The sequence below is a fragment of the Chrysochloris asiatica genome, unplaced genomic scaffold, assembly GCF_000296735.1.
Source record: "Chrysochloris asiatica unplaced genomic scaffold, ChrAsi1.0 scaffold00010, whole genome shotgun sequence".
NCBI lineage: Eukaryota > Metazoa > Chordata > Mammalia > Afrosoricida > Chrysochloridae > Chrysochloris > Chrysochloris asiatica.
In genome coordinates this window covers 13276387-13290588 of record NW_006408528.1, presented here as the reverse complement: position 1 = coordinate 13290588, position 14202 = coordinate 13276387, and the positions used below count along the sequence as shown (strand labels likewise).

The following is a 14202-nucleotide window of genomic DNA, read 5'->3' as shown; positions in this document are numbered from 1 at the left end:
CAGACCACAACTTGCTCGGCCTCACACCATCCTCATAGTTGTTGCTATGTTTGAGCATACGGTTGTAGCCACTGCGTCAATTATCTCTTTGAGAATCTTCCCATCTTTCACTAACCTTCGACTTTATTAAGCATGATGTCCTTCTCCAGAGACTGGTGCCTCCTGATAAAATATTCAAAGTCTCACTATCCTTATGTCTAAGAAGCATTCTGGCTATACTTCTTCCAAGACAGATTCCTGGCAGTTCATGATATAGCCAGTATTCTTCACCAACACTATAATTCAAATACACCAATTGTTCTTCAGTCTTCTTTACTCATTGTTCAGCTTTCACATGCACAGGAAGGAATTGAAAACACTATGGGTTAAGTCAGGCGTACTTTAGTCCTCAAAGCAACATCTTTACTTTTAACACTTTGCTGTTGTTATTGTTGTTAAGTGTCATCCAGTCAGTTCCGACTCATAGCGACCCTGTTTAGGGTGTCCGAGAAGTGGCTGGTGAGTTTGAACTGCTGGCCTTGTGATTCAAATCAACCTCTCAGTACAGTGCTTATCCTACAGCACTAAGAGGTCTTTTACCACAGATTTGCCCAATGTAATATATGTCCTTTGATTTCTTGACTGCTGCTTCCATGGGTGTTGATTGTATGTTGTTGTTGAGTGCCATAGAGTAGTGATTGTATATCTAAATAAAATTAAATCCTTGATAACTTCAATCATTTAGCATGATATTGCTTATTTGTTTAGTATTGAGATTTCTTCTATTTTCTTTATGTTGAAGTGCAATCTGTACTTAAGGTTTACTCTTTGATCTTCATCAGTAATTACTTTAAATCCTCTTCACCTTCAACAAGCAAGGTTCCATCAGCTACATATCACAGGTTGTTAATGAGTCTTCCTTCTTCATATAATCCACTTTCTCAGATTATTTTCTCAGCACATAGATTGAATAAATATGGTGAAAGGATACAACCCAAACACACACCTTTCCTGATTTTAAACCATTCGGTATCCTCCTGTTCTGATTAAACCATCGCCTCTTGGTCTGTGTATAGGTTCGATACGAGCGCCATTAAGTGTTCTGGAATTCCCATTCTTTGCAATGTTGTGCATAATTTGTTATCATCCACACAGTTGAATGCCTTTGTATAGTCAATAATGCATAGGTAAACAAACATCTTTCTGGTATTTTCTGCTTTCCACCAAGATCTGTCTCATATCAACAGTAATATCTCTCATTCCACATCATTCTTCTGAATTGGTTTTGAATTTCTGGCAGTTCCCTGTTAGTGTACTGCAGCAACCATTTTTGGATCATCTTCAGCAACAGTTTACTTACATGTGGTATTAATATTAACGATATTGTCCAATAATTGCTGCATTCTGTTGGAGCTCCTTTCTTTAGAATGGTCATGAATATGGATCTCTTCTAGTCAGTTGGCTCTTTTCTAAATTTCTTGGCATAGATACCTGAACACCACCAGTGCTTTATCCATTTATTGAAACATTTCAATTAGTATTCCATTAATTTCTGGAGCCTTGTTTTTTTGCTAATGCTTTCAGAGCATCCTGGACTTCTTCATTCAATACCATCAATTCTTGATTATGTGCTACCTCCTGAAATGGTTGGACATCAAGTTCTTTCAGGTACAGTGATTTCAGATTTTCCTTCCATCTTCTTTTGATGCTTCAAAATATTGTTTAATATTTTGCCCATATTGTTGTTAAGAAATGTCCAGTCATTTCCAACTCATAGCAACTCTGTTTAGGGTTTCCAAGAATTAGCTGGTGAGTTTGAATCGCCAACCTTGCAATCAGCAATCCAGTACTTATCCAACAGTATCAGAACTCTATAGAATTTTGCCCATAGAATCTCTTCATATTGCAACTGGGTGCTTGAATTTTTTCTTCAGTTCTATCAGCTTGAGCAATGCTAAGCATATTCTTTCCTTTTGCTTTCTTCTAACTCTATTTCTAAAGTACATTTCATTATAATACTGTACTTTGTCTTCTTGAGCCACCCTTTGAAATTTTCTGTTCAGTTTTTTCATCATTTCTTCCTTTCTCTTTAGCTTCCCTACAGTATAGAGTACGTTTCAAAGTCCCTTCTGACATCCATTTTTTTTTCTTTCTTTCCTTTTTGCCTTTTAAATGACCTTTTGATTTCCTCATGTATGACGTCCTTGGTGTCATCCTTCAACTCTTCTGGTCTTTGGTCATTAGCATTCATTAGATTTAATGTATCAAATCTATTCTTCAGATTATCTCTAAATTAATAACCTCATATGCATGCAAAAGCCAGACAGTGAATAAGGAAGACCGTAGAAGAATTGATGCTTTTGAGTTATGGTGTTGGAGGAGAATATTGAACGCACCATGGATTGCCAAAAGAACCAATAGATCTGTGTTGGAAGAAGTGCAACCAGAGTGCTTCTTGGAGGCCAGGATAGCCAAACTTCGTCTCTCATACTTCGGACATATTGTCAGGAGGGACTAGTCGGTGGAGGAGGGTCAGAGAAAAAGAGGAAGACCCCCAGTGAGATGGATTAGCAAAGTGACAGCATCAGTGGGCTCAAGCGTGGCAACAATTGTGAGGTTGGTGCAAGATCGGGCAGCGTTTCGTTCTGTTGTGCATAGGGTCGCTGTGTGTCGGTACTGACTCGATGGCACCTAAGAACAACATACTCAGCCAATGGAGTCCTGGTGTGGCGCTGAGGGTTAATGCGCTGGACGACAAAGTCGGTTTGAACAGCAAGGTCAGTGGTTCAAGTTCACCAGCTGCTCCTCAGAAACCCTATTCAGTGTCACTATGAGTCAGAACCGACATGATAGAACTTAACAACAACAACAACATTCAGTCATGGTCGGATTCCTGGTGAGGCACTGCTGGATAAGTACTGGTCGACTAGCCACAAGGCTGATGGTTCAAATCCACCAGTCCCTCCTCAAAAACTATACAGAATCACTGAGTCAGAACTGACTCTATGGTATTTAACAACAATAACAACAACATACTCAAGGTTTTATTTTGGCTCTCAAGGATTTTTCTTCAACTTCAACTTGAAATTGCATCTGAGCAATTGATGATGTATTTCTGAAAGATGATATTGAACGTCTCCTTCGTCTCATTCTATAAATGTAGTCTATTTGATTCCTGTGTATTCTATCTGGTGAGATCCACACGTATTGTTGCTGTTTATATTGTTGGAAAACATATTTTCAATGAATAAGTCATGTCATTGTTGTTAAGTGCCATCAAGTCAGTTCTGAATCATAGCAATAGCATAATGTTTCTAAGGAGTTTGTTGTTGTTGTTGTTGTTGTTAAGTGCCGTCGAGTCGTTTCCGACCCATAGCGACCCTGTACAGGGTTTCCGAGGCTGTAAATCTTTAAGGGAGCAGAATGCCTCATCTGTCTCCTGCGGAACAGCTGGTAGTTTTGAACTGCTGGCCTTAAGGTTCACAGCCCAATTTGTAACCACTATGCTACCAGACCTCCGTTTCTAAGGAGTGGCTGGTGGATTTGAACCATTGACCTTTCAGTTAACAGTCCAGTACTTATCCTACAATGCCATACCTTGCAGAATTCTTTCATGTGATTCCCAACATTGTTTCTATCACAAAGACCATGTTTTCCAACTGTTAATACTTCTTAGTTACCAATTTCCATATTCCAATCACCAGTAATTTTCAGTGCATACATGTTTGATCAATCTCAGACTGTAGAAGTTGGTTAAAAAATATTAATTTCTTCACCTTTGGCATTAGTAGCTGGTACATAAATTTATATGCATGTTAGAAATTATTTTAATTCAAAGAAAAGATCAGGAGATCAGACTCCTGGTAACAGGTCTACCATGCATTCACTTGTCACATAATCTGGTCATATTTTCTCATTTATAAAATGCATTAATGCAGAAAATACATCAATTCATATAACTAACACACTTTTTGAACATCTGTTATATATCAGGAACTTGTATTAAGAATGTGATAGGAAAAAAATCTTGATTCCATATATTTGTGATTATGAATTGGATAATATCTAAGTTGCCTTTCAACTCTAAAATTTAATGGCTTTATAATTTATAAAATTAGAGTTTTCCTATTCTTCAAACAATTTTCTCTTTAGAAGTTTGACCTAATAAAATTAAATGTTTATGATGTACTTGGATGAATTGGTTAAAATACATGTACATACTATTCAAGTAAGTGTTGTTCATTGATCACCACTCTACCAATAAAAATTAAATGGATTAGATAGTAAACCACCAATGAGGAAAATAAACGTTACTTACCATATTTATCAATCATGTCTTGCCAAATCAGTCTTCATTTATTGAGTGAATATGAGTTGTTGTTGTTGTTAAGTGCTGTCCAGTTGATTCTGACTCATAGTGACCCTGTATAAGTGGCTGGTGGGTTTGAACCACTGACCTTGTAGTTACCAGTACAGTGCTTATCCTACAGCACCACACCAGGATTCTCAATATAAGTAGTAGTTGTTGTTGTTAAGTGCCATCAAGCCAGTTCCCACTCATATCGATCCTGTACAGGGTTTCCGAGGAACAGCTGGTGGGTTTGAACTGCCAACATTGTGGTTCACAGTCCAGTGCTGATCTTACAGCGCTACACCAGGAGCACCTATTATTCAGTAAGCACTGTACTAGGCTCTAGGGGAGTAGGAGTAAATAAAATAGACATTGTCTCTGCTACACAAGACCTCATACTCAAATGAAGCCCATCAATAAACAATGAATGTCTTTAGTTAATTAAACAATCATAGTCATGATTGATGTTGTTAAGTATCCTGGAGTTAGTTCCAACTCATAGAACCCTATTCACAACAGAACAAAACACTCCTTGCACCATTCTCACAATTGTTGCTATGTTCAAACCCATTGTTGTTGCCACTGTGTCAAGCCATCTTGTTGGGAGTCTTCCTCTTTTTTGCTGACTCTCCTCTTTTCCAAACATAATGTCCTTCTCCAGGAACTGCTCCCTCCTGATAATATGTCCCATGGAGAAGAGACAAAGTCTTGTCATTCTAATTTCTAAAGAGCCTTGTCATCCTCATTTCTAAAGAGCATGCTAGTTGGGCTTCTTTCAAAACATATTTGTTTGTTCTTCTAGAAGCCCGTGGTACTTTTAATATTCTTCTCCAACATCCCAATTCAAATACATTGATTCTTCTATGGTCTTCCTTATTCCTTGTCCAACTTTCACATACAAGTGAAAATACCTTGGCTTGGGTCAGGCACACCTTAGTCCTAAAGCTAGTATATTTTCTCTTGAACACTTTAAAGATCTGCCTAATGCAATACATTGTTTGATTTCTTAACTGCTGTTTCCATGAGGATTGATTGTCAGTCTAAGAAAATTGAAGTCTTTTCTTCATATACATTGATGCTATTTATTGATCCATTTGTGAGGATTTTTTTTTACATTGTGGTGCAGTCTATACTGAAAGCTATAATCTTTGATCTTCATGAATAAGTATTTCAAGTCCTCTTTGCTTTCAGAAAGTAAGGTTGTGCCATCTGCATATTACATATTGTTAATGGCTCCTCCTCTTCTTGAAGTCACATTCTTCTTCATATAACCCAGCTTCTAGGATATTTGCTCAGCATACAGATTAAATAAATGTAGTGAAAGGAAATAACCTTGATGCACATCTTTCCTGATCGTAAACAATTCAGTTTCACTTGTTCTGTTGAAAGGACTGCCTCTTGTCTATGTACAGGTTCCTCATGAGCACAATTAAGTGTTCCGAAATACTCATTCTTCACAATGTTGTTGAAAGCTTGTCACAATACACACAACTGAAAGCTGTTGCATAGTCAATAAAGTACAGGTAAATATCTTTCTGGTATTCTCTGCTTTCAGCCAAGATCCATCGGACATCAATGATGATATCCCTCATTCCGTGGCCTCTTCTGAATCTGGCTTGAACCTCTGGAAGTTCTCTGTCAACGTATGCTTGCAGCCATTTTTTGTATTATCTTTAGCAAAATTTTATTTACATGCTGTATTGATGATACTGTCCAGTGATTTCCATATTCTATTGGATCATCTCTCTTTGGAATGTGCACAAATATGGATCTCTTCAAGTTAGTTGGCCAGACAGTTGTCTTCCAAATTTCTTGGCATAAATGACTGAGTGCCTTCAGTGCTACATCAGTTTGTTGGAAGAATTCAGTTTGTATTCCATCAATTCCTGGTGCCTTGTTCTTTGCCAATTCCTTCAATGCACCTTGGACTTCCTTCTTCGGTATCATTGGCTTTTGATCACATGCTATCTCTTGAAATGGTTTTAGCATCAACCATTTCTTGTTGGTACAATAACTGTGAATTCCTTCCATCTTCCTTTAATGCTTTCTGCATCATTCAATATTTTGCCCATAGAATCCTTCAATACTGCAAGTAGAGGATTGATTTATTTTCCTCAGTGCTCTCATCTTGAGAAATGCTGAGCGTGTTCTTCCCTTTTGGTTTTGTAACTCCAGGTCTTTGCACATTTTTGTTATAATATAGTGCATAATATAATATTTAATTCACACAGAATTATTTATAATTTTTATTCGGTATGTAATTTTATTCTGTATGAGCCAAAAAAGTGCATATATCAATTCTACTTACTTAATTACCAACATTCAGAATCTTTCTCTCAGCTGAAGTAAAAGTCTGCTTGTTTTTTCCAGTCACTTGAAAAGAAATGAAAAATATGAGCCTAGAAAGCAAACCAATCAGAGTTTTAATAAGCCACAGTGGACTTTTGGAATGCATCAGCATTTTGGTGCTCTTCGATTTAAGGATGTATTTGGAATTGACTAAGGAAATATAATCAGTCTCATCTCAAAGGAAAAAAATGGACTTACTGAAAACTGAAATTTGGGTGCCCTAAGTGGCGTTGTGGGCTAAAGTTCCAGACTGCAGAGTCATTTGAACTGCAAGGTCAGTGGTTCAAGCTCACCAGCTGCTCTTTGGAAATGCTGTACATGGTCGCTGTGGGTCAGAATAAACTTGATGGCACTTAATAACAATACATCCTCTGGAGTCCTAGGGTGGCACTGTAGAGCAAGCATTAGGTTGCTAACCACAAGAGCGATGGTTCAAACCCACCAGCTGCTCTCAGAAACTCTATACAGGGTTGCTATGAGTCTGTACAGACACTCCAACATTTAACATTAACAATACAACTTCGGAATTAGGGGCCTGGAATAGTAAATAGCAAGATACCATAAAACAACTATGTCCATACAATTTGTACACAAGAATATTCAGAATCATGTAAAAGTAGAGAAGAGGTTGTCTAATTTTCTGAACTTAAAGAATGGGATACTTTGATTGCATTGGGATTCATAAAATATGAGATGAATTGACTGTGTCTACACTTTTTAAAGAGCACGCCAAAAAAATTGATCATTCATTGCCAAGCAGGCAAAACCAAACAAACAAAATCCCTGCAATAATGTACATGCTCAATAGCAAGAGCAAATAAAAGGCATAATGTAGGAAATCCAAAGAGGGAAGCAAACATTTCAATGGAAGACTTTAGTTTTAATTAAATGGGGTCTGGTGTGAAAATTAAACATCTGCTTCAGACTATCTTACTTTGCTATTGTTGCTGTTAGATGCCATTGAGTCAGTTCTGACTCATAACGGCTCTATGTACAACAGAACAAAACACTTCCTGTTTCTGCACCATCCTCACAATTGTTGTTAGGTTTAAGCCCATTGTTGCTGCCACACTGTGTCATCGTGTTGGAGCTATGTTACTCTTAATATGCATAATTCACCTCATGTTAATCTTAGGATCATTCTAGCTCTTCCCACTATTGTTTGAACTAAAATTCTACTCTAGATGTGTTTGTTACCTCACCTCCCAATCTTAAACTCTATCAGCTGGACTCCAGTTCATTCAAACCACTTTCATTTAGTTGACCAATGATCTCCAAGTTGCTTTTGAGCCTTTATTTGACTTCTCAGAAAAATATTAAACTTTTAGTACCCCAAAAGTCTATTCTCTCTTTTCCAAATAATCTAGTCTCTTGCTTCATGATGAACACACTGATTTTTCCTTCATTCAATGTGGCTACTCCTTCTCCTTTGCCTTCATGGTTTCTTCTTCTGTCCATTCCTTAAATATTGTAGATTTTCAGATTTTTCTCCCATGTTTTATTATTTTCTGCTTCCATATATATTAGAAGATTTCAACCTGATGAGTCTTAATTGTCTCTAAATTCAGGCCAAATATGTATATTGGACTCTATGTCTTCATTTCTGTTTATCCCCAAGACTTATCAATTTGGATTATCCACAATTACCCAAAACTGAACATATCCAGAATTAAACTTTGTATTCTCCATTCTTCAATCCAAACTTTCTCCTCCTCAAATGCTTTCCAATTCAGTGGATGAGCCCTCTAGTCAGCCACTTGCCAAAGCCAGAAACAATCCTTGAATTTTCTCTTTCCCTTGCTTCTCACAACAAACATCAGAATCTTTTTCTCCTGCTTCCAAAATATTCCTAACTCCCACCAACTTCCCTTGAACTCTACCACGATTCACTACCCTACTACAAGTGACCAAGAATTATGTTACAATCTCCTAACCAGATTTTTTTTACCTCTACTTTGTTTCCCTTCTAATGATCTCGCCACACTACAGCCAAAGGCATCCTCTTAGAAGCATTCTTTAATTAATTTCTCTGCTTCAAAGCATTCAAATATTCCCCCATGGAATGACTAAAATAATATAAACACCATAAAATTGTTGGAAAGGTCCTTTTTGATCTGTTGTTATTATCACTGAGTTGGTTCTGACTCACAGTGATCACTCTCACAATCAATGCTGTGTTTGAGTTCATTGTTGTAGCCACTGTGTTAATCCGTTTCATTAAGGGTTGTCCTCTCTTTTGCTTACCCTCTACTAAGCACCAAGACATATTTATTCATCCTTGTGACAATTCATGATATATTCAATATTCTTCAACAACACCATAATTCTATTCTTCTTTGGTCTTCCTTATTCATTGTTCAGCTTTTGCATGCATATGAGGCCACTGAAAATGTTATGGCTTCAATCAGGAACACTATAGTCCTCTAAGAAGCATCTTTGTCATTTAATACTTTTTAAAGAATTTTTGCAGTAGATTGCCCAATGTTATATATCACATGATTTCTTGGTTTTTGCTTCCGTGGGTTTGACTGTGGATTCAAATAAAATGAAATCTTTGACAACTTCAGTCTTTTTCCTTTTCCCTTAATCATGATGTTGCTTATTAAACCAGTTGTGAGGATTACTTTTCTTTATGTTGTAATGTAATGCATACTAAAAGCTGTAGTCTCTGATCTTGCAAAGATCTTGTCTCTGTTAAATCCACTAGTCTCATCTATTCTTCTTTCCTACGTTCTCCCCTTCCAAAACCTTCCCCATGCACATTCCTACCATGTTGAATTGCTTTCCATTCCTCAGACTAACAAATTTTCTAATGCCACTGAGCCTAGATCACTCTTCACCTCTTTTTCCTCTGTAAGGCTTGAAAAAAGATATTGCATTCTCCTAGAAGTCCTTCATCCACCTAAATCTAGTTTAGGTATTCATCCTAAATCTTCAGGAAACACATAAGCACTCTGTACCATCCCCCATCACAGCACTTGCTGCACACTCTCTTCTACCCTCCAACACATTACAAGCCCCTGGAAAACAATGACCATCTCATTATCTTGCACAATCATACGCCTGAAAACTAGTACAGTGTCTGATACAACACTAAATATTACTTGAGTGAATATACATCTGGTCTTTGTTAAATAACTGAATAACTCAATTGGTAAGATGAAGGTCCATGCCTTCCAAACAAACATCCCAGAAAGAAGTCAGCCCTCAAAAACCTTTTGAGCTACCAACTTCATATCAAAGATACCCTCTTAGAGATTATTTGACAACCAACTCAAACTAAAGCAGGAATGAGATAGTACAATGTTGGTGGATCCTTAATAAAGGTTTGAATGAGATGTCAACCAGAGTTTACTTTGATGAAAGAATAGAAAGGAATAAGAGCATAAGACAGCCTGGCATTAAAAGGCTGTGCTGCATTCCTTTGTCAGACTCTCAACTGTTCCCTTTAAGGTGTGACCACATTCACATACTGGTTGTTGTTGTTAAGTGACGTTGAGTCGGTTCCAACCCATAGTGACCCTGTATAGGGCTTCCAAGGAGCAGCTGGTGAGCTTGAACTACCGACCTTGTGGTTCAAACTGACTTTGCAGTCCAGTGCATTAGCCCACAGTGCCACCCCAGGACTCCTCACTTACTGGTTGTAGGGAGCTAAAGTAATAGTTGTGTTTCTTCTGAGAGTGATTTGGGAATAGGGTCCCTGGTGTTAACTGTCTAGCAGTTAAATGTAGAAGACTTTCATCTCCTGTTTCCCTTTTCCCAGACCTCCACTCTCAGCCTCCACCCAATCCTACTCTCATGCCCTTTTCCTCTCTTACTCAGCCGCCACTTCCCACCCAACCCCTTCCATATGCACACTTGCCCTCACAACCTTCACCAAAACACTCAGGTCAGTCTGTGGGTCAGCTCTCCTCACACAAAACGCTTCTTGTTTGGAAGCACAAAACATTTAGCAGAGATCTAAATGGAAGCATTTTTAAAAATTCTCCCATAAGGAATATAAAATAATTCCTCCTCTAAAATAAATATTTAATAGTTATGTTCCCCAATAAGTGATACTCAGTAAGAAAAAGAGGTCAAAATTGTATGTAAAAACTTCTGGAATTGAAATCTGCCTCCCACTTTTTTAAAAAAATTGTATATGTATATCCCCTTCAGTTATCTTCATTTTCATTGTGCAGCCCAGATCCAGGGCCTCCCACCAAGTGCTGACGACTGCCTGCTTCCAGCCCTGCCACATCAGCAGAGAGGAAACCCAGCAACATTTGGTATTTGCATCAGTTTCCAAGAATGCTTTTAAAGTTATCAGTTCACTCTGCTGCCTATAACAGAGAGATTTTTCCTTTAAGTTTGTAAATATGTGCTTAAACTTATACTCTCTATTTCTCAAAAAAGAGCTCTTGTTTCTTTTTATGCTAAAAAGAAAATTCTTATCACATTTCCCCATAAGTTCTACCTTTTTAACTATTTTGACAGCAACAAAGCTCACAGTTAAACCTTCAAGATCTGGGGCAGTTGTTTCAAGTTCTACTATTTGCAGGTTTTGACCAGAAGATAAACTCATAGAATTATTTGGAGAGGGGGCTCTTTCATAAATCTGTTACCTTACATGCAAGTTATTCTGTTGACAATTTATCTTTGACTTTCAAAAAATAAGGCAAATGCACAAATGATGTTCTGTAACAAAAATTCAGCAGAGAGGTTATTTTAAAAGTTGTTGCTCAGTCTTCTGATTCATGCAGAAAAAGCATTTGACTATGTAATATATTAGCATTTTACTTAACTAAGAAGAGTGATTTTCACTTTTAAAGCCCTTGGATCATGCTTTAGCAACGATGCTTTGGAGAAAGAAAGACATGTTGTTAGGTTATGCAAGTCTTCGGTCTTTTGTTGAGGTTACTAGAATTTATAAACCTTAAACGTTGTTGCCTGTCAGAAACAAATTTAACTATGGATTCCTCCTAGAGCTAACCAGACACACTTTCAAATTCCTTCACTGATATTCCAAAGTTATCTGTCTTCCAAAGTTATCTTTCTAAGTAGTACCCTTAATCAGAATAAAACAAGATTTATTAAAGTTGTGCTTACTCTATCTTATATCCACCACCCTTTTTCTCTTACATTTAGAAGGAACAGTTAAAGAATATTAGAATATTGAATCCCTTTGATTTATAGCAGCTGCTGCAGAAATTTTTCCTCCTTCAAACAAAGCAAATAAGGAGAATGAAAGAGAGACAAGAAAAGAATTAGCAAGGAACTACAGTCCACTATAGTTTCTCATAGTTTGTTTCAGAGACAGACTTGACCTAAAGATGTTCCTTTTGCATTGACTTTGGAGTAGGATGGCACTTGACTAGTTCATCACTTCCCCATGGGGTACCAGAGAAGCAAAGGCACATCTTAGGCACCGTGACAACTCAAGAGGAAAGATTGTAGTCACTGAAGTTGACTACAGTCAGTACTTCACATGTCTTAGGAACCCTGGCCTCTCGTCTTCAGTACCTCCCGGTGGAGGTCTCAGAACCTCCTATCCTTGGTGACAAGTGGGTGATGGCCGCAAGGACAGAGAAAAGTTAGATGTTGGGAGAGGGCTAACATCTACGTGGGCAGGGGTGCTGCTTTGGATGTTACCAGAAAAGACTACGGGAGAACCCCCAACCTAGAATTACAAACCCCTCTAGATGGGCGGGGCGCTTTATCCCAGGTGGGAAGGGGAACTGAAACCAAGGCAGGAAGGTTCCAAAACACTAACTGTAATCATGTCAGTGAGTGGACAATGAGTTCAAGTGGAATTGGAGGTTCGTTGAAGGATTATCTAGGTCCAGGCTCCGAGAGTAGCTGGCAAATTCAAACAAGTAGTCTTTGGAGAGAGGAAGGAGGTCCTAAGTAAATGAAGGATTTTCCACCTGATTCTCAGAAAGGAGATCCTGGAAAAAGAAGTGGCAGACCCCCCTGTCTCCAAAGCTTCCTTTTAGAATCGGCCTGGGAAGAGCCATCAAAGAGGCCAAAAGACTTCCCCACTGCTTAAACTAACCTAATGTGAGTAAAGTGCCTGGTGCCACCACACCCGGGTCCCCTCTCTCCACTCCCACAGTAGGCGTCCTCACACTCCAACTCAACTCTCCACAGACTGGAGACCTTCTCTCCTTCTCCCAGAACCAGATGAGCGAGAGGGCGTACACCACGCCCCCAATCTGGAGAAAAGATGGGCTGGGGCGGAGGGCGTGGTGGAGGGCGGCGGGCAACCGGCCCGCGCCACGCTGTCGAAGCTACCCCACTCCTCCCTGCCCCTCAAGAGCCCGGGCCCCTCCATTCTGCCCGTCCGTGACCGTCCAGGGCACAAGGTGAGGCAGAACTGAACAGCTCTTGCTTTGATGCCCGGGCTCCGGCCCTTCCTGGCTGTCCCGCGACCCCGAAGTCTGCACGCTTGCAGGGAGGCTGCACAGGTCGTTGTCTGCCGAGCGCCTCGACGTGTCCGAAAAAATTTCCAAACTTGGAAAGGAAGGGGGAGGGAGGGTGGATGGGGAGGGCGGAGGTATGCAGACAGAGAGTCAGAGTTTCCCTTGAAAGCCTCAAAAGTGTCCACGTCCTCAAAAAGAATGGAACCAATTTTAGAAGACAGCCCCTTGACCACGTCCCTCTCCCCACCCCCTTCGCTCCCTCCTTTGCGCCCCCGCAGTCTCCTCCCAGATGTGGCTACCCCGGGCCCCCAGCCCCAGCCCTCTCATTGGTGGATGCGCTTTTAGAAGCACCCTCGGGCCAGAGAAACTTTTGCCGTATAAATAGGGCAGATCCGGGCTCTATTATTTTAGCGGCAGGAGGTTTCGGCTAAGTTGGAGGTACTGGCCACGACTGCATGCCTGCGCCCGCCAGGTGATACCTCCACCGGTGACCCAGGGGCTCTGCGACACAAGGAGTCTGCATGTCTAAGTGGTAGACATGCTCAGCTTTGTGGATACGCGGACTTTGTTGCTGCTTGCAGTAACTTCGTGCCTAGCAACATGCCAATGTAAGTGCCTTCCACTTATTCCGGGGAGACGGGGGAGAGAGAGGTTAGATGGGTGGGCCCCCTGGCTACAACTTGGAGTAAAGGAAGGCTCTGGCATGTTGAAAAACGCAGGAATTGATGATAAACATGGACATTAAAAATGGCAGCACAGAAAAGGCTCAACCCTGGCCAAAAGTTAGGGAACTTTTTCTCTCAAGTCAGAGGAAAAGAGTAACATGATCTGATCCTCCAGTTAGCGAAGTTAAAAGGGAGCCAAAGGCCTCTTCCCTAAAGATGAAATATTAACAACTTAGTCCTGGGGTGAGAAGGAGTCCTGGTGTGGCGCTGTGGGTTAATGCGCTGGACTGCAAAGTTGGTTTGAACCGCAAGGTTAAAGGTTCAAACTCACCATCCCTTTCTCAGAAACCCTATACAAGGTCACTATGGGTCAGAACCGGCTCAACAGCACTTAACAATAACCACAATAATGGGTGAGGAAGGTCCAAGGCCTCCGCCTAACAAGGCTAATAATGGC

The 14202-nt window shown here is 39.8% G+C and overlaps 1 protein-coding gene across 2 annotated transcripts in view; it reads left to right on the top strand.

The window, feature by feature from the left end:
* Positions 1-13150: 13150 nt before the first annotated feature.
* The window catches only part of LOC102820321 (collagen alpha-2(I) chain-like), a 39858-nt gene continuing 38806 nt past the window's right edge, over positions 13151-14202 (top strand). Inside the window, exon 1 of one of the 2 annotated variants that reach the window (XM_006834286.1) lies at positions 13151-13688. In XM_006834286.1, the coding sequence (XP_006834349.1) occupies positions 13619-13688 (70 nt within the window). In that variant the 5' untranslated portion in view covers positions 13151-13618. The remainder of the gene's footprint in view (positions 13689-14202) is intronic. The other variant, XM_006834287.1, reaches the window with a different exon arrangement.